Source organism: Acanthochromis polyacanthus, chromosome 17 (assembly GCF_021347895.1).
Source record: "Acanthochromis polyacanthus isolate Apoly-LR-REF ecotype Palm Island chromosome 17, KAUST_Apoly_ChrSc, whole genome shotgun sequence".
Lineage (NCBI taxonomy): Eukaryota > Metazoa > Chordata > Actinopteri > Pomacentridae > Acanthochromis > Acanthochromis polyacanthus.
This window is the reverse complement of record NC_067129.1, coordinates 13,340,507-13,359,472: the sequence shown is the minus strand read 5'-3', so window position 1 is coordinate 13,359,472 and position 18,966 is coordinate 13,340,507. Positions and strand designations below refer to the sequence as shown.

The window sequence follows — 18,966 nt, the reverse complement described above, 5'->3', positions numbered from 1 at the left end:
AACGCTTCTGGGGCACTGAGGACACAGTGCAGCTGTGTTTACAGCTGCTGTGGAAATATGAAGGAGAAACATTATCTGGAAAAACTGTACATTATGAGAGAGCCACAGTTCCACAACAAACGCACTGCTCAAAGACAACATCAGTGACAAGACACGGCCCTCTGAGCAGTGAAACTCAAAATGCCCCATGTAGAGGTGACAAAGAGCAGTCACCTTTATTTAAATTTACTTGATATTCATGCAATGCTCTTCCTGTGCCCTGTCAGGCCTTTACAAACATTAATAAATAACTAGATTAAAGTTTGAGTGATGTGAAGGTTGTGTTTTCCAGCTGAGTCCTCATACATACTTAACTCCCGCAATCTATTGTTTGTAAGCACAGTTTTTTCATGGATCAAAGCATGACTATCAGCTTAAAGCAAATATTTATAAAGGAAAGTTGCATGAGAAATATAATCTCATTATCATCTCTGATTTTTTTGCCCTTAGATTGTTTTTGTTTTGCAGAGTTAAGATCAGCTGACTAGTGATAGCTACAATAGTGTAGCCTCTACTTAAATACTGCATAAAGATTCCACACAGCAGTAACTCATTAAAACAATCTATTTAATCTCCTTCACACACAATAAATTACTTGTACATAAACTGTCGAAACACATGTCGAGTATTACTTTACCTTTAGAGGTTGTAGATGACAACTGTTTCCAGAAAACGATGAGCATAATCACGAGTCTGTGTGTCTCTGCCATGTCAGACGAGCTGTTCTGAAGGTGTTAAACCTGGAACAGTGTTTGACATGCATGTGTGTGAAAGCACTGTGGTGTGCAGTGAGCTGTTTCTGTGTGATTCCACTTTACATCCTTCCTAACACTAATGAAACACTGACTAATTAACCAGGCAGGTAAAAGTTTAACCAGCCTTCCTGTGAATGCTCCATCACACCACAACACCACTGAAGCAGCTCAAGAAACACATCCAGCACTGAATTTGTTTTCACAAAAGCAGTTTAATTAGCAAGATGGTTTAGGCTCTTAAAAAAATGATGTTCTTTGATCATATATTTAACGGCAGCGCTACGACAAATGGAGGAATATATGATTGAGGGAGTTTTAAAGCCCATGGGATATATGCTGCATGCATTTTTATAGAAAGTAAACAAAAAACTATTGTTTTTTATGTTTGTTATGTCTTTACAGATTCCATCATTATTTATTTTGGAAACAATTGCTTATTAATAAAAAAAATGACTGGATATCACTACAATGTTTACTAAATAAATGTCCCAATTTAATCACAACAACCTTCTAATTATTTAAACTATAATAAAATGAGCTTATTCAAAAATAATTTTGATTGTGTTCTTTTTTTTAGCTGAGATAATCATGACAGATATTATATCAAATTTTATATGGAAAATAACGAATTGTATCTGAGTCCGAGAAATCACTTTCAACTAAGTTACCCATTACAAAAACACCCCTAAAGGAAGTGTGCAAATTCCAGATCACGTGACCTGCTCCACATGATGTCATTTCCTCCTAAAGAAAAGACTGGAAAGACTCCAAGGCTTTCTGAGTTATTTAACATAAAGTAGTGTGGATTTATGGCATGTCAACAGGTTTACCACAATATTGTAATAAATAACTTTCAATTTTAATTTTACTCAACTGTATATATAATATTAAGAGGAATCTTTCTGTAAAAATGCCATGTGGTGTTTGGTTAGAGGCGGCCATGTTGATTTTAGTCCTGACAAAAGCAAAAATGCCAACTATGATACAAAAAGTCCTCACAATTGTATATTGACCTAAATCATTTAAACAGAAAACATGGTTAGGGGAACACCTGCTTTTTAAATTTTATTTTATTTTATTTTTTTTTACCAAAAGCAGAGGCCTGTCTTTTTCTTCTATAATAATATGAAAATCAAATCCCAAAAAAAGCACAAATAATAATTTGTCTGAATTTCTGGATTTTGGATGCTTTTGCTTAAATTATATCATACTATTCCACAACAAAAATATTAAAATACAAGTAACTTGCATTCATTATATTAATCTAATGAAAATTTTGATGCCTGTTAATCTTAAATTTCCTCCAAACAGGACAACAAGTCCTCAAATTCATACGACCACACAGGTCGTATGTAACGTGCACCGGAATACGACCCATGAGAGCGTATTTACGTTAGCGCCCCTACGGGGAAAAGGAACGCATTACAGGATTTAATTCCCGAAACGGCTTTTCCCTCACGAAACGGCTTTTTCTTCACTTTCGCAACATGGGTTTAGGGTTGTGGTTATGGTTAGGGTTAGGGATAGGGATAGGGATAGTGTTAGATAAAAGTTTGTTCATGGTGACGTTTCACCTGGGACACCGGAGCGTCGATATTTACTCAACCGCTTGAGGTCGCTTAACATCAAAACGTAACACTCGATCGTAATACAGGCGTGTACAGATGACCTATGTGGTGGTTTTTTATTTGAGGACAGTCTGAACAGGAATGCATCACCCTCATCAAATTCACAAATAGTAACCTCACTCAAAACCCCTATACCATGTATGGCAATTTAACAAAAAAATTTAAATACATTAAAAAAATAATAAATTTCAAATATTCTGCCATAGACATCCAGTATGCCGTAGAAATGGCTGATCGTGATAAAAAATTGCCAGTTCTTCAACACATTCTGAAAAACGATGACCTCTAGAGGGCACAGATGTCGCTTCAACTTTTAAATGTTCTGTCCAGCTGCTGGGGTCACATGTTCAAGTGAACCAGGGTCCACGTGCACGATTCTTTAAGATGGTATTGCTCATGTCTGCCCTCAGTCAACTTTAATCCTAGATTAAAGGCAGCATGCCACTACAGCCATGCTGTCTGTGTTTTGATTATATCATTGATTCTGCACAAGTTTCTCCTTTTTGCTTCTAGGTCTTTATTTTCTACTTGATTGAATACAGTGTCAGTAAGTTAGTGTTTTGTATATCTACTCACACTTTTTATTTTATTGCAAAAATCCTGATTATTTTTTAGGACAGTCTGTGTGTATATCCCATAACTCGTGGATACACAAAGGCCATTATCATGTTGTTGCAACGTACCGTTTAATGTCCTATATTTTGTATGTGAGGATGTCATCATTAAATTTAGCCTCTAAGAAGACAAATAAATAATTAAAGATCTGAAATAAAAGCATGTTAAATTTGAGCTGTATAAAATGAGCTCTGGAAGTGAGAAAGACCAAAAGCATTCTCCACTAAGAAAGTAATGGCTAAACAGGTTAACAGGAAAAGTGCGACATTATTAATTACCGTACTAATGTTTTAGGAGCTGTACCATGCTGCGTGCATAAATACTAACACTATGTGCACTGTGGGAGTCTACTCTTCACAAAACTGTCTTGTGATCAAAATAAAGCTATTGATAATCACCAAAGTAGACTGGAAATTCAGAAAAGTGTCAGAGAGTGGAACTGTATCATCACCTTCACACTAATTATGACTGAGCCAGTAACTGTAATCCTGGCACATGTGTCTGAATGTGTCTTCACTTTGCGGTCAGGTTATATCACATTCAGCAAACACTGCTGTGTCTCATTCTTCTGAGTTCCTGTGTCCAGGCCAGGCTCTGATCCAGGCGCCACAGTCTTAAGGCAGAGCTGGATTTCCAGTCTCTGCAGACAGTTTTTAATTTAACCAGATTCTAAAAAAAAAAAAAAAAAAAAAAAAAAAGCATTCTTTGCACCTGATGTCATTAGTGACTTAAATGTGACAAACAGTCATACGACAAAAATGCAAGATTTTTTTGGGTGATCTGGGCTGAACTGCAGGAAGTTTATGAAGAGCAGATAGGAGACAACATGGAAACAAATCAAAAATTCATCTATCCATACGCCGCTTATTCCTCTGTAGAGTTGTGGGGGTTTGGGGTCTACCCCCGCTGATTTGGGGTAAAGACAGAGGACACCCTGGATAGGTCACCAGTCTGTCACAGGGCTACATAGAGACAAACAATCACACTCACATTCACACTTAGAGGCAGTTTAGAGTTACCAATTAGCCTCAGCATGTTTTTGAGCTGTGGGAGGAATACCTGGAGAAAACCCACACATGTACAGGGAGAACATGCAAACTCCACACAAGATTCAAACCCAGGATCTTCTAGCTGTGAGGTAACAATGCTAACCACTGTTTCCCAAATTCAAAATGTAAGCAGCAAAATATTAATAGCATGCAGATCCACCATCTATTCCCAAAGCTTCGGTGCAGCCTTATTCTTACGAATAAATGCTGTCTCTCCACTGATATTTTCAAGAAAAATCTCAAGATATACATGTTTTTACAATAGTAAAATAGTACTTTTGGCTGCTCCTAATGCTCTTAATCTTTCATATTAATTTTATTTTAAGAATTGATCGTACAATTTGATATCCAGTTTCACTTTTGGTATTTGTTTTACTAAATGACTTTACAAGTTTCATCCTGTCTAGGTGTTTGCACATAATTAACCACGCCCGACGGATACGTCAGAGGGGTTATTGCATTCGGTGCGGTATCTGGCTGGGTAAGTATGTATGTATGTATGTATGTATGTATGTATGTATGTATGTATGTATGTATGTATGTATGTATGTATGTATGTATGTATGTATGTATGTATGTATGTATGTATGTATGTGGCTATGTCCGGTCCGATATCTCTGCAACCGCTGAAGTCAGGATAATCAAACTTGGCACTGAAGATCAGTCTAAGGTCCCCTGCTCAGTTGTGGAGTTACAGGTCAGCAGATCATGTAGGGAGGGAGGTACGGACGATGATCAAAATTGATACATATTGCATCAGTTGTATAGGGAGGACAGGGTTTTCGCCAACAGAGGGCGTGGTTCTGCCCTCTACTGAGGGCTCATCTAGTTTCTTGCTGCTGTCTGATAACATGTCCAACATTTTGGTCAATTGAGGTTATGCTATATATTAAAAATGTAGACTTGATTTGACAGATGAGCCCACAGTGAGAATATAACGTCTATTCTTTGGCTTTTAAACAAACCACAGTGCTGGATTACAGAAGTATATATTCCAACAAGGAAGTTTAGCTTTTCTAAATCCTTTTTTCTCAAACACTCACTGTACTGTCATCCTTCTTCTAATATTTAATGAGGTAAAGACGCATTTGAAACCGTATCATCTGCCTTGAACCCTTAAAGCTGTTCAGGATTCAACTCGGGAGCCATAAGTGCAATGCTTCCAAATGTCGCCCAAACATATGCTTGTATCTGCGTCGTCCTGATGGCATCATTTGCATCCTCCCACCACCACGGAGTTCAACACGAGGCAGAATCGTGCAATGAATAAAAGTAGGCTACAGGCTTTTTATTTTTATCTGGTCGGAACGATGATGAAACTGCTGGTTGTATTATCCCCATGTCCCCGCCCTCTGCTGCCTGCTGTTTGTAGGTTACTGAAAGATTTCACCAACCACAGAAAAGAAGATTAGAGAGGAATTAATGGTATTCCTTTGTCATTATGGGAATAAATTGATATTTGGTTTTAAATCAGAGGGTGGGGAGCTGGAGCAACATGTTGTGTCAGGAGGAGATGTAAGCAGAGGGATGGCACAGTGACAAGCAAACTCAGCCGGAGGGGGAATGCCTGTGCGCTGGAGCTAAGCACCGGATATCTCAGCTGATGTTCACCATGTTACAGGAGATGAGAGAGGAGGATAACGCAGACGTAGCTGGGACAGAATGAGTGCTGCTGGGACATGGACGTGGGTGTAGAGGACGGGGACAGCTGTGGCATTCCCTGGGCGAGACGCTGACCAAGTGAGAGGGACATTTGGGTTCCTCTTGTCTTTCTAGCCCAGTTTAACCATGAGAGTGGCCCTCCTGGCCTTAAGACTGATGTGCTTGGCCTGGTTGTGGCCTGTCACTCAGCTCAACAGCAGCCACTTCCCCAACAAGAGGAGACACAAGGAGCAGTACGTCGGAGAGAACACCAAACCAAAATATGGAGGGTGAGTCAAAGCCAGACTTCTTATCTTTTGCTGTAACTTTGAAGAGCTATATTTTTGGATGTTATGGAAGGTTCTTCTGCATGCTACCTTGGTAAACATTGTTGCATAATGCATTAATCAATGTTTGCAAAGTAGATCAAGGCTGCAGGCCATGGACAGGATCATGTGATGCACATATTGATTGGAAAATTGCTGTTGATTGTTTCTGACTGACCAAAACAGGTCATTTATACCACTGAAATCAATTTGGTTTGTTTCTAGAAATCCTCTTCATGGAAAAACTAATTCAGTTGTGAGATCAACTGAGGAGACAGAAACAACGATATCTCCAACTCAGTTACAAGCATGTTAAATCAGTGTCAGTACACTGAAAATAAAAGAACTCATTCCGCTCAGGCCGAGGCCTTTGGTTTTAATCAGAGTGCTAAAGTCCAATTAACCAACACTAACTCCATCGACCAGATGTCACTTCTGTTTTAAGTTCAGGAGAGACAGAGGGAGATTTTTACACAAGCTCCTATTTCTCTCTCATTTGCCAGACGCGTGGATCTTAAGATGAAAAAGCTGGATAGCACCAAGTCTCTGCTAATTAAATCTGAGCAGCTGCTTCGGATTGAAGACCATGACTTTGCAATGCGGCCGGGCTTCGGAGGTAAGGCCCGCACCTCACCCATCCATCATATTCTCATTCTCATTAATATTCCTATTATGTATAATAACCATGTGCTTTCCTGGCAACTCAGTGAGGTTAATGTAGGTTACTGTGCTGTCTTTGGTATTACGCCTCCCAAAAAAACCCCTTTGTGACCTAGATTGTCTGCCGTGTGAGACAATGACTGCAGACTGTAGTGCAGATAGAATAATCTGAACTGTGCTCCTAATTCTGTGTCTGCTTCCAGGCGCCTGCATTCTGTTCACACTTGACTGTTTCTATACTAACAGGCACCGCATGCTCATCGTGTTCCCACTCCCTAATAATTTCACATTGAATTAAACCTCAGGCTCGTTTTCTCCAGTCAGTAAGTGTGGTAGTTCAGCAAATGGGTGAGCAGGAATCTCAATCGTGTCAGTAGATGTTGTCTCAGTTATTATACTTTGCCTCAGAATGTAATATTATTGCTAAATAAAGCAAACCCTCTAAATAACAAGTACAATCCTGCCAGGACTCATAACTTGTACTATGACTTGTACCATGTGACCACTGCAAATATAAATGTATATAAATGAAATCAGATTTATTTATTCAGCACTCTGCTGCCTGTGACACACTTCCTGTATTGCTGTCACTGTACCAGCTCTTGTGTTTTCTTTGCAAAAAATAGGTCAAAAATATGGAAAACAAGCAAAGCAAAATAACACAAAATAAGCAAAGTGTTAATAGTTGGATTTAGTACCTTATAAAATAGAATATTTCCTGGCTTTCTTGATCATATCTATAGAATCTATTAACACTCTTCACTCTTCTTCTTCTTCTTCTAATTCTATATGCACATAAGTAAATCTTCGGATGCTGTTTGTCTATAATTCAACTTATGAAACTCTTTTAACTTGCCAAACATGAGCTTCTGTTTAAAATAACTGTCAGTGGACAATGAAGGAAGAAGTATTCATATCATTTATTTAAATAAATGTGTCAACCTGATGTAAAAAAAAATAAATAAAAAATCTCCATTACAAGTACTTAAGTAAAAGTACACAAGTTTTAGCAGCTAAATGCTGTGAAAGTATTGCTGTACCATTACTAGTTTGGATCCTTTGACTGATATATTATTATAAATGTCATCATCAGATCAATAATAGTGAATCACCAGTGTGTCAGCATAGTTTAAATTATTTTATATACAATTTTATAAGCAGAGACAGCAGATAAATCTGAGGGACATCAGATGGTTCATGTAAAAAGAAAAAAATAAATTCTGTCAGACATCTGTTTCTCAGATTGTGCATTCTTTCTGTAGTCTATGGTTTTTGGTGGCATTCATAGAAATGAAACCATATGAGAGGTTTAGAGGGAAAGATCGCTGTCTGGTGGAGCTGTTAATTAACAACTGGTAGGCATCTGAAATATGACTCAGACTACATGCTGGTTTTGTAACATGTCGGAAGCTAAGAAGGTTAGAACCCATTAGTGTAATCTTTGAGTAGATCTTTTAAAAACTTGTTATATTACTATTTGTGTAAAATCTGTATCCAAAGACTAACTGAGGCATCAAGTAAATGCGGTAGAAACCACAATATTTCCTTCTGAAATGTAACAGAATGAAAGTATAAAATAGCAAAAAGAAGTTATCTGCAACAATGTTTTATCAGTGAACGGGCAGTTTGTGTTAGCTGTATTTGTTAGCTGCTACTGAGTCATAAAAAACATTACAGCTAAAAAAAAGCTGTTTTCTCCATGCTATTTTGTTTTCTGTAGCCTTCCTGAACTGTACATGTGGCTTTTATTCTGTGTATTTTGCTGCACTTGACCTTTAAATAAGAGTTTAAAACCAGCAGGAAGAGCTTCAGTGACCTAACTCTGTGAAAACAAACAGGACCTTACTCTCAGGACCCCAGCGGCCCAATATAATCCGTACCAATTCACTGCTCCACTATAATCGTAGACTGATGGTTCTGAGTGCTTACCTTCATTAGGTAATGGCACAGAGGGAACTGGATGTTTATAGTACACATCATACGTTAACCGTATTCTGTCACTGGATGATGACATAAGAAGCATTCCACTTATTATACACTGGACTGGATATTTATGTAATAGCACAAAATCGTGTTTTTTTGCATAGCGTTGCAACATTTCAGTTCCTTGAGCAACTGTTTGGCTTTATTCATGCAGGCTGCTATGTTTGCATAATGGTTGCACTGTGGGTTGCTAGACCATCTTTGGTTTGTTTTCTTGATTCAACCTTTTCTGTACGGTTTGCATTGTCTCCCAGTGTTTGTCTGGGTTTATACTTTAGGTCTTTTGAACTAAAATACCCACAGTGGCAGTGATTGTTTGTCTTATTGCACGCTGCCAAACACGTTGAACTCTTGCTGAAAGAGTCAGTTACAGAACATGAAGCTATGTTTTTAAACTGTGTAATACAAAGGATTTTCTGTATCCATGCTGGCTATTGTACTGTGCTGGTTATTTCCCCCTAGGTCAGATTTCAGAAATGTAATAAACCGGCGAGTTTTGATAGGATTTGTTGCTTTGCCAGTACTAAAGCTGCTTCTTGTGGTGATGTAGTTAAATTTAACAGTAGTTTTGAGAAGTTATCATCTCAAATCATTTGTTTTTGTAGATTCTCTGAAATACTCAAGTGCCCAGTCAAGTATTTCATAATGCTGCCTCATCACTTACAGCTCCAAAAAGATGAGATAGCAAATCCTGCTAAGTAATTTGTGGCATCTAATCTGGGCTGCCTGAGTGGGTAGCACACTTAGCTTCATCCAAGGCTTTGTATATGAACCAATCTACCATTTGTGTGTTATTCATGAATGATATTGAAGCGCTACAGTACTTATTAAAAGACTACGTGAATGCAATGTTAAGCTGATGAGTCATGCTTAAGAGGAGCATGACATCAGGGTCATCCATCCTATTGTCTCTGCTGTTTGTAAGATGTAGGTTAAACCATTAACATTAAAACCGCTTGTCTAATATTGCACATGCCTACAATAATGTCTGAGTAGGTGATACGTGTCAAGGGACATCCATGTTGACATCAGGAGCTAAGGTTTCCCAGCAAAACACTGCTGGCTTGCTTTATTCCTGCTGCCACCTCTTAAACCACACCATGTAGCAGTTCTGATGCTCATGTTCCCACTGAAGGTACTTTTGGCAGTAAACAGGCTCAGTGTGGCCTCTCTGACAGATGTGCAGCTATGCAGCTTCATACAAAGCAAGCTCTGATGCACACACTGTAAAATCCACTTAAAAAAATGGAAAAATCCAGAAAAATAAACTTGTTAAAACGGTGGAATACTATAATGTTCAGCAACTGAAAACACTGAATATAACAGCAAATATCTGAGAAACTGAGAAAGTGTAATTTACAATCACAGTGTAAAATACGAAATTACATTAAAAAACAGATTTATGATGTGGGCAGTTTGTGCAGTTTTGGCCCACTTTGTTTTACAGTCAATATGTAATTAATTAAAAATGTAACAATAGCTTTTTTCTGTGATTCAAGTAGTTATTGTCTGTTATTGCATTTTAACAGACCAGTGTAAATATAAAATACCTTAATAATAATTTTTCTTTCAGATAACTGCAAATATCTGCAAAAAAACATATTTTTTACTAATTCAAATGCAATAAAATAATTTTACAGACAAATGTGGTTGAAGAACAAATTCTTAGATGCATATGTAAAGATTTTTGATGCAGACTTTGTTTGTCTTACAGTTAAGGCATATCCTTTACTAGTACTTGTAAATGAATATTGTTTCTGCACAATGCTTTGTCATTTTACAAAACAGGAAAAATTTGAAAATAACGACTAAACAATTTAATGTTGTTCTGATTGGTTTATGTGTTAGCTTATAGCTCCACAGCAGGTTTTACACAAATACATAGTGTGGCAGATGTACAGATGATTTAGAGAAGATGCTGTTTAAAGCTGATCAATCGCAACCTTTGGCCTTTGCAGGTTCAGCTATTCCTGTCGGCATCGACGTCCAGGTGGAGAGCATCGACAGTATATCTGAAGTCAACATGGTATGTGTCTTTGAGATTTCTCTAGCTAATCTACTGAATCAAAACTGTCTCCTTTTCTCTGCTGGACGGCAGCATCAGTGTTGTTATTCATTATCAGGACTTCACCATGACTCTCTACCTGAGGCACTACTGGCAGGACGATCGCCTGGCCTTCCCCTCCAGCAACAACAAGAGTCGAACCTTCGATGCACGTCTTGTGAAGAAAATTTGGGTTCCGGATGTGTTTTTCGTCCACTCTAAGCGCTCTTTTATCCATGATACAACCATGGAGAACATCATGCTGAGGGTTTATCCTGATGGCAACATCCTCTACAGCGTGAGGTAGAAAACGCATCATTATCGTCTCCTGAACAGCAACAGAACTGAACATACCCTGAAAAGCAGTGTAACAGGAGCATAATCATAGCAGCTACACAACATAGCTATAGCATTAGCCGCCACTAGCTACTGGTAATACAAGACCAAGTATGACTACACTGGGAAAAATGCAACTCACAAAACAAGAGAAAAAAACTTATTTCAAGGAACTTTTACCTTGAAATAAGTGAAAAAAAATCTGCTAATAGAACAAGTGAAAAATGGCTTGGTAAGACTTCTCGAAATAAGATATGATATTTAGAATATCGAGAAACTTATTTTAAGCTCTATTTTACCAGGATTGTCAAGCTTGGGTGTCTTAACCCTCCTGTTGTCTTCATTTACGGGAACCAAAAAATATTGTTCCTTTCTCCAAAAAGAAATCCAAAAAATTCAGCACAAAAAATTCCCAGAATTTATAAAAACTTGCAAAATCCTCAGGAAGATAATTTCACAAATTCCTTAATAGTTTCCCTTAAAGGTTTTATTTAAAAAAAAATCACCAAATTTGGCAAGAAATAAAAATTTCAAATTTAAAAAATAAAAATTGTGAATATTTTCAAAAAATGAATACAAATCTTCCCCCAAAAAATCTTAAAAATATCTAAAGTCATTGCATATTTATCAGTAAAACTTCTAATATTTTCTTTAAGAACATTCGGAAAAATGGTTGATTTTTTTTCTGAATGTTCTTAAAGAAACCTATTTTTTTAACTCTCTTTTTTCCCCATTAAAAAATGTTCAAAAAATTCCCAAAACATGTTGAAAATGTGGAAGTTTTAACTGTGAAAATATTTTTTCTCTCCACATTTTCAAACCGTAAAACAGGTCAATTTGAGCCACAGGACGAAACGAGGGTTAAAACAAAATCATTTTAAGACTGTTTGACTTAACAAGATATTTCACATGTCTTAAAACAAGTCTCTCCATTTTTGCTGAAATGTCACTTGTTAAGTGAATTTATCTTAAATCCAGTGGGATGAGACATTTAGACTAAAAATAAGACAAACAGATTTTGAGTTTTTGCAGTGTCTGGAACCTTTTTAGGTCAACTATAGATTTGGAGGAGGAAGGGTTTCGTTCTTCCCACTTGAACCTTAGATGATGTACGAAGATGTTTCGAAAATGTTATCAGTCAGGATGCAAACTAACCCACTGAACTCTTATGCAGGGTTTAGTCAGCAGAGTCCGAAAGGATAAGAGGAAACAGAAGCTAAAGGAAGCTTTCCGTCTGCATTTATCATATCCATTTCAGCCACAGATGTCAACATTATGGTGTCACTGCTAATGGTTTGCCACGGTTTCTGTTGCCGTTCACATTTTATCGGTTAAACTGCAGTCCAGCAGCTTTGTTTAATATCCTCTCTGACATCTGTAATCGGGCTCACTGAGGTTGAGCTGCATAGTCAAACTCTGAAAGCCACCTGTCAATACAAATCTAACTTCTTTTTTTTTTTTTAACACAGTTGCTAAAGGATTACTGTATTTATTCAGTGTTTCTTTAACTGCATTTCAGGATCACTGTGACTGCACTTTGCTCCATGGACTTCAGCAGTTTCCCTCTGGACACTCAGAACTGCTCCCTGGAGCTGGAGAGCTGTGAGTATCAAACTACAGATGTCCGCTTGCAAATGCCTGAGAGGATATCCAGTGTCATTTCCAGAGAAATAGTTTTAATTCCTGCATTAAATGTGTTCGTCCTTGCTTGACATTCTGCTGGTAAACACGTTACACAACCTTTGATGCACTGTTTTGCAATTTAAAGATGCTGGCGACAAAAAGCTTTCAGTGTGTTAAATTATTAAACAGTATCCTTATAAATGGTCAAAAACACCACTCTATGTCTGAGCGTAATTCAGTGGGGACAGACACACACTCCACAGCTCAGTCCATTACTTCATACACACGCTGTAGCCATCTTTTTTTTTTTTTGCATGAAGTGAACAAGCTATAATCCTCAACCAGGTCAAATCTGTCCATTTTACATGTGTCTTTCAGATACAGGATTTAGCAGGGTTTATTTTTAGATGTCAGGAGGACTTTCTACATAGAGTTTAGGGATTCTTTTTTAGGTTGTTTCTGTCTGTTTTTATGTCTCTCTTTATCTCTCAAAATAATTACATGCTGATCTCTGAGGAGTCTGGAGTCCATTTATCGTGATTTCTCTCCTGTCTTCTGAGAGGAACGTCCATGACTCTTCTAAAAGCGATCCTCACCTCCCCTTTTCTGTCCTCTCTTTAAGATGCCTACAATGAGAATGATCTGATGCTCTACTGGAAGAACGGGAACGATTCATTACGGACTGAAGAGATCGTGCTCTCTCAGTTTTTCGTTGAAGACTTCCAGCCTTCTTTTGGCCTTGCCTTCTACAGCAGTACTGGTAGGTGAGGTTGGAGTCTTGGGGTTATTTGAGCCCATTTTGGAAACAGCCAGAAAAAGAGAAAGTTTGAGATGTTTATACTTTATATAACATTATATCGATACTGGGCTTGGATTATTTGTTAATATGAGGAGTGAACAGATCCAGTCTTAAACTTCCTTAACTGCTCACAGACTTATCAATCAATCTTATCTAATACGAATGAGTTAAAATCTAGATGGGTACAGTTATCATACCACCACTTGAAACAGTGCATGCTCCTAATCATTCTAGTCCCTGAGGTTGTGGATCCACAGTGTCCCTTTCCTTCACATCTACTTCCCCGTGAGATCACAAGAGGTGGCACTTTGCTTTGTTTGGCACAATAATCCTTTTTATTTAAAAAAAAAAAAATCCTGCAGTGTGTGGATGTCTGAGATTAGAGAGAAAAATATCTGTGACATTCCTCTCTATGTGTGTGACGCACTTGATATCATAATATGTGATGATTTTAAAACTCCGGTAGTGTCAACCTAGCTTTAGGGCAGTTAATTTCTTGTACGCAACGACAAGATAAACAAATAAGACTTGGCCTCGTTTCAGGGCTTTTTCACCTAAGTCAATCCGCTATAGTTGTCTCTATTCTGTGACAAAGTATCAATAGGTCGAAACATCTCCAACTTTTAATTTAAATCGTTTTGCTTTCTAGCTGAGAGTTTTGTAAAAAGATGAAACCACTCTTATACTGTATCCAAGGGTAACAAAATCCAACAACCAGCACGTAGAGCTCATGAATTTAAACAGAATTTGGGTACCATCTTTACAGGCAAACTAACCAGCTGCCACTTTACTCTATAAACACGACTGAGTGGTTCTAAACACAGTTTCCAAAATGATGGCAAGTGAATCAATATCTTTCTGCAATACAGAGAGGTATTGATTCATTACGATGCGATGATGAGGAGAGACAGCAGTCTGTGAAAGACTTTTTTTTTTATTATAAAAATCACCCAATTTCAGTGTATTCTTCACATTTTATTACTCGGTTATATTTTAATGCCAGCATCACTACTATATAAAGTTTAGTAAAGACTATTATTTCTATCTAGTTTTTAAGATCAAAAGCTAAAAAGAATCTAATTCAAGAAACCATCTGCCCTTTTTATAATGCCATGTAATATTGTCATGTAATATTGCGTCTATGGGATTATATGCGTTATTAATTTAAGCATTTTAGAGTTATATGACCACTAAGCCCACTTTTTGAACCGCCGCCTGCTTCTACTGGCACATTTTCAGTGTGAGAAAAGAAGGCCGGAGAAGGAGCCACAGAGATTTTCATCTCGGTGTGAAATAATCTTGTGGGGACCAAACCGTTCTAAGAGGATGTTATATAACTGCAGCTCTCGACAGATCTGCCCCAGAAAATAATCGCCTTCTCCTCTGAGTTCGAGGTTCTTCTCGTAGGTTCATCTTGTACTTTCTGAGAATCGTCATTTATACAAGCCTGTGCCACTGTTTTGTTCAATTTTCCCTGGAATGGTAGTTTTGTTTTCTGCTGCCACTAAGCGTTGTTACTCCTCTTCCCACCCTGCCTGCCCCATCTCCGCTTTCTGTCCATTTATCTCTGTTTCAGGTTGGTACAATCGGCTCTACATAAACTTCATTCTGAGGAGGCACATCTTCTTCTTCATGCTTCAGACGTACTTTCCCACTATGCTGATGGTGATGCTGTCCTGGGTGTCTTTCTGGATCGACAGGAGAGCCGTACCTGCCCGAGTCTCTCTGGGTACTGACACAATGAGTCAATCTGACCATTAACACAGTTTTAAAAAGAATGCATCACATGCTACTCAAGACGATTATTCAAAAAACAGTGTGAATTTGTATTTTCACTTAAAACAAAACCTCATTATGCCTATATTTTTCTATCTTACTTAAAGGAATACTTTGTTTTTTTTAGGGTTAGTACATTTATTTACCGGTACCTTTTTGACCTGATTAAATGGGGAGATAGATACCCCTCTCATCTGTGCTCCTTAAAAATTCAGAGATGGCTGGTTAGCTTTGCTTAGCGCACAGACTGAAAATAATGGGAGTTAACCTGCTTATCAGCACCTTCAAAGCTTCACGTTAATGTGCTGTATCTCGTTTGTCTAATCCACTCAAAAATCTTCGTTTAACCCCTGAGCCCGAACAGTTTCTGGGTATCTTTCGCTACATTTTTACTTACCATGGGCTCATTTTTCACTGCAATATAAAGCCCTGCACCTCTATGGAAACAGCACAGCCATAGCTAGAAGTACAGAATTAAAGTTAAAAATGCCTCACAGTTAGAAATATTGATACCCTTTAGCACTGTGGGGTATCTGGTGTTCTGACCTATATTTACCTGCATCGTATAATCCATCCAAATTTTGTGCAGCAGCATCTTTAACGCTAATAATACGTTGCACTTTTGCTTTCTGCGTCCAGGCATCACCACCGTTCTGACCATGTCCACCATCATCACCGGTGTCTCAGCCTCTATGCCACAGGTGTCTTATGTCAAAGCTGTAGACATCTACTTGTGGGCAAGCTTCCTGTTTGTCTTTCTGTCAGTCATCGAATACGCCGCCGTCAACTATTTCACCACAGTAGAGGAGATGAAGAAGCTCAAGAGGGCAAAGGTCATTCATATTAAGTTTTTTTTTTGTGAACCGCATTTTGTTCTTAAATCTCGCACGCTGTCATTTGACCCACAGAAACCAATATGTCACCATCTGGCAGTCCTTCAAAGCCTCACGTCATCCGCTCTGCTCCCTCTGTCCCCGCAGATCCCCAGCTCCTACAACGCCACCCAGGCTATGGCCTACGACGGCTGTTTCCATGACAACGAAATCGACTTGGCTTCTTTCACAGAGGTCGCCAGCACCCCAAACACAGAGAGGAACACCCAGTCTCGAAACTCGACCGTCTCCGGACCCACAGAAGGCACTCGGCTACGTCGCAGACACCCGTTAAAAAAGAACCTCAGCTTCATAATGAGCAACAGCTACATGATCGACTCCTACTCCAGAGTCTTATTTCCTTTGGCTTATCTGCTCTTCAACATCATTTACTGGAGTTTGTACGCGTAGTGTATTAACTATGCTGCAGAATAGTCTTTTTGGACTATTTTTGCCACTTAACAGGCTGCAAAATCTTGCAATAAACTTGCAATTCTCTGTTTTGCTGTGGGATTTGACTTCAGGTTTGCACAGAGTCTGCTGCTGAGGATAGATGTCTCTTGTGAGGTGTTCAGTTGTAACTTGGAGGAAATCTGATTTGAGCTGTTTGCAGTGCATGAATGGTATTTTCATGAATGTATGCTGTTGACATGCCTGTTTTATAAGAGAAGAAGTTTTAATCAAATATATTAATATTTTTAGGATTCTATTTTATTGCTTGATTAGACACAGAACAATAAAGTCTTTAAATGTGGTACAACATCGTAAAAACTTAATGTATGCTATTAAAGGTGTGTGTCAAGCTACACATTTTCTGACAAAGCTGCATCTTATTTTCTTCTTTGCTCTTATTTGGCCTTTGGAGGTTTACAAAACCAAAAAAACAAGCAATTTTTGGAGTCAGTGCACTTGATTTTGAGGGCATAATTTAAGCTTTGTGTTCTCAATTTGACCCCTTTTAAAGTTTGAAAATGTGGGAAACAAAACATATTTTCACAGCGAAACTTCTGATGTCCACATTTTCAACATTTTTGTGGAATTTTTTAAAACATTTTTTGGTGGAAAAAAAATGTTAAAAAAAGTTTAACATTCACCAAAAAAAAAAAAATCAACCAAAATCCAGTGAAATTTGCTGGATTTTGGTTGATTTTTTTGTGAATGTTTTTCAAGAATTTTTACTGATATGTATATATAACATTTTAAAAATATTTTAAGGATTTCTTTTGGAAGATTTTCACTCATTGTTTGAAAATATTTACAAGAATTTCCTTGCCAAATTAGTTTTTTTTTTAAATAAAACTTTTAAGGGAAACTTTTAAGCCACTATTGGAATTTTCTTCCTGAAGGTTTTCAAGCTTTCAGAAATCTGGGGAATTTTTTGCTGAATTTTGGGATTTTTTTTTTCAGACAAGGAAACAATATTTTTTGGTGCCTGTAAATGAAGACAACAGGAGGGTTAAATGCTGCATTGCTTAAACCCACCTTTACTTCAGAAGCAGTTTTTTTCTGCCTGTGTTGGCACATCGTTTCATATATAGATGTGTTACAAACCTTTATTGATCAGTAGAGCAATGTGAAATGCAATGCATGAGATACAGACCAGACCAGAAACAAACAAAAACATTAAAGCATTTTTGAAAGCACAAAGTTTAAGGACTTTTGATCAAAGCAGAGATTCAACTATGGTCTTTGCTTTAAAAACGGGAATCGTTTCTCTTTTGATTCCTACTAACTTGTGTCTTGTTGGATATTAAATGTTCTACCTTTGTTCACCACCTATTTTCTAAAAGGGTTTGAAATGAACAGTAATGACCTCCTGGTATCATAATAACACCTCCATCTGCTCATGCCAACCATGTGAAGCTCCAACACTCTTACTCAAATTACTTTATCGCTGTGACATTGACATCATAAATACTCAGCAGACAAGAGTGCAGTCACATTGTTGCTATTGCTCACCGTAGTAATGTCTCAGTTGGACACCATCGACTACATTTCAATATCCCCATGCAAACATCCTGCATGACAGTATACATAGGGCATGTTCTAACCTCATTTATGCAAAGCAGTAATTAGAGGATGGAAAATGGAAAACTGGTAAGTGGAAAGAGGAGATTATAATGCCATAAAGTTAGTTATTCTCGGTTGTGTAACGTTGTGCCATAGAACATGAACCCAGCAGGGGGCCCAGTTCATCAGAGGTAATAGATTGATAATGTGATGAATACCTGCAATGGAAAATGATGAAGCATGACCAGAGCCCTATTCCAAAGGATCAGTGGGCTCAAAATATGTCTAAACGTGACTGTTATTTATTAAAGATTTAAAATAATCTTAGAAATCACAATTAATTATTGAAGTCTTGGGCATTTAAAAAGACTGGTTAATTATTCTGATAATTATTCACTTGCATTCTTGCTGAAAGTTAAAAGACAAGATTGGTTCTACCCATGTTTGTATGTTGAATATGACGCTATGGTCAAAGAATCAGCTGACTAAGAACAAAGACAAAACAGAGGGAAGTGCTGACTGGTGAAGGTAAAAACGATCTGCCCAGCAGCATCATAAACCAAACTAATTAATATTCCAAAAAAAGCCAAAAACAAAGCTAAAGACATTCTGACTTTAATGTAACAAGAAAAACTAAGGAAATCCTTTGAAAAGGTGAATTTATGTACACATTTGTCTTTAAATGCTCTTCTTTCAGTTACAAGCATATATGTGTATATTTTAAATGCCTGATGTATCAGACATTGTGAGATCTAAAGGCCAGAAATGGAATAATTTAATCAAAATTAAGATTTCATTAGTGCATGGCCA

The 18,966-nt window shown here is 37.7% G+C and overlaps 1 protein-coding gene across 1 annotated transcript; it reads left to right on the top strand.

The window, feature by feature from the left end:
* The first annotated feature begins 4,945 nt into the window (after nt 1-4,945).
* On the top strand, nt 4,946-16,954 carry gabrr3a (gamma-aminobutyric acid type A receptor subunit rho3a). The gene is made up of 9 exons (XM_022190530.2): nt 4,946-6,017; nt 6,557-6,669; nt 10,655-10,722; nt 10,820-11,043; nt 12,596-12,678; nt 13,322-13,459; nt 15,075-15,227; nt 15,914-16,107; nt 16,255-16,954. The coding sequence occupies exons 1-9, from the start codon at nt 5,875-5,877 to the stop codon at nt 16,555-16,557; spliced, it is 1,419 nt and encodes a 472-aa protein (XP_022046222.1). The 5' UTR covers nt 4,946-5,874; the 3' UTR covers nt 16,558-16,954.
* The last annotated feature ends 2,012 nt before the right edge of the window (nt 16,955-18,966 follow it).

What these genes read in the sequence shown, in the direction of transcription:
- gabrr3a (XM_022190530.2), top strand. Translation starts at nt 5,875, where the DNA reads ATGAGAGTGGCCCTCCTGGCCTTAAGACTGATGTGCTTGGCCTGGTTG. An exon ending in AACATCCTCTACAGCGTGAG is followed by an intron (nt 11,044 to 12,595) that starts GTAGAAAACGCA and finishes ACTGCATTTCAG; the next exon opens with GATCACTGTGACTGCACTTT. An exon ending in CTCCCTGGAGCTGGAGAGCT is followed by an intron (nt 12,679 to 13,321) that starts GTGAGTATCAAA and finishes CCTCTCTTTAAG; the next exon opens with ATGCCTACAATGAGAATGAT.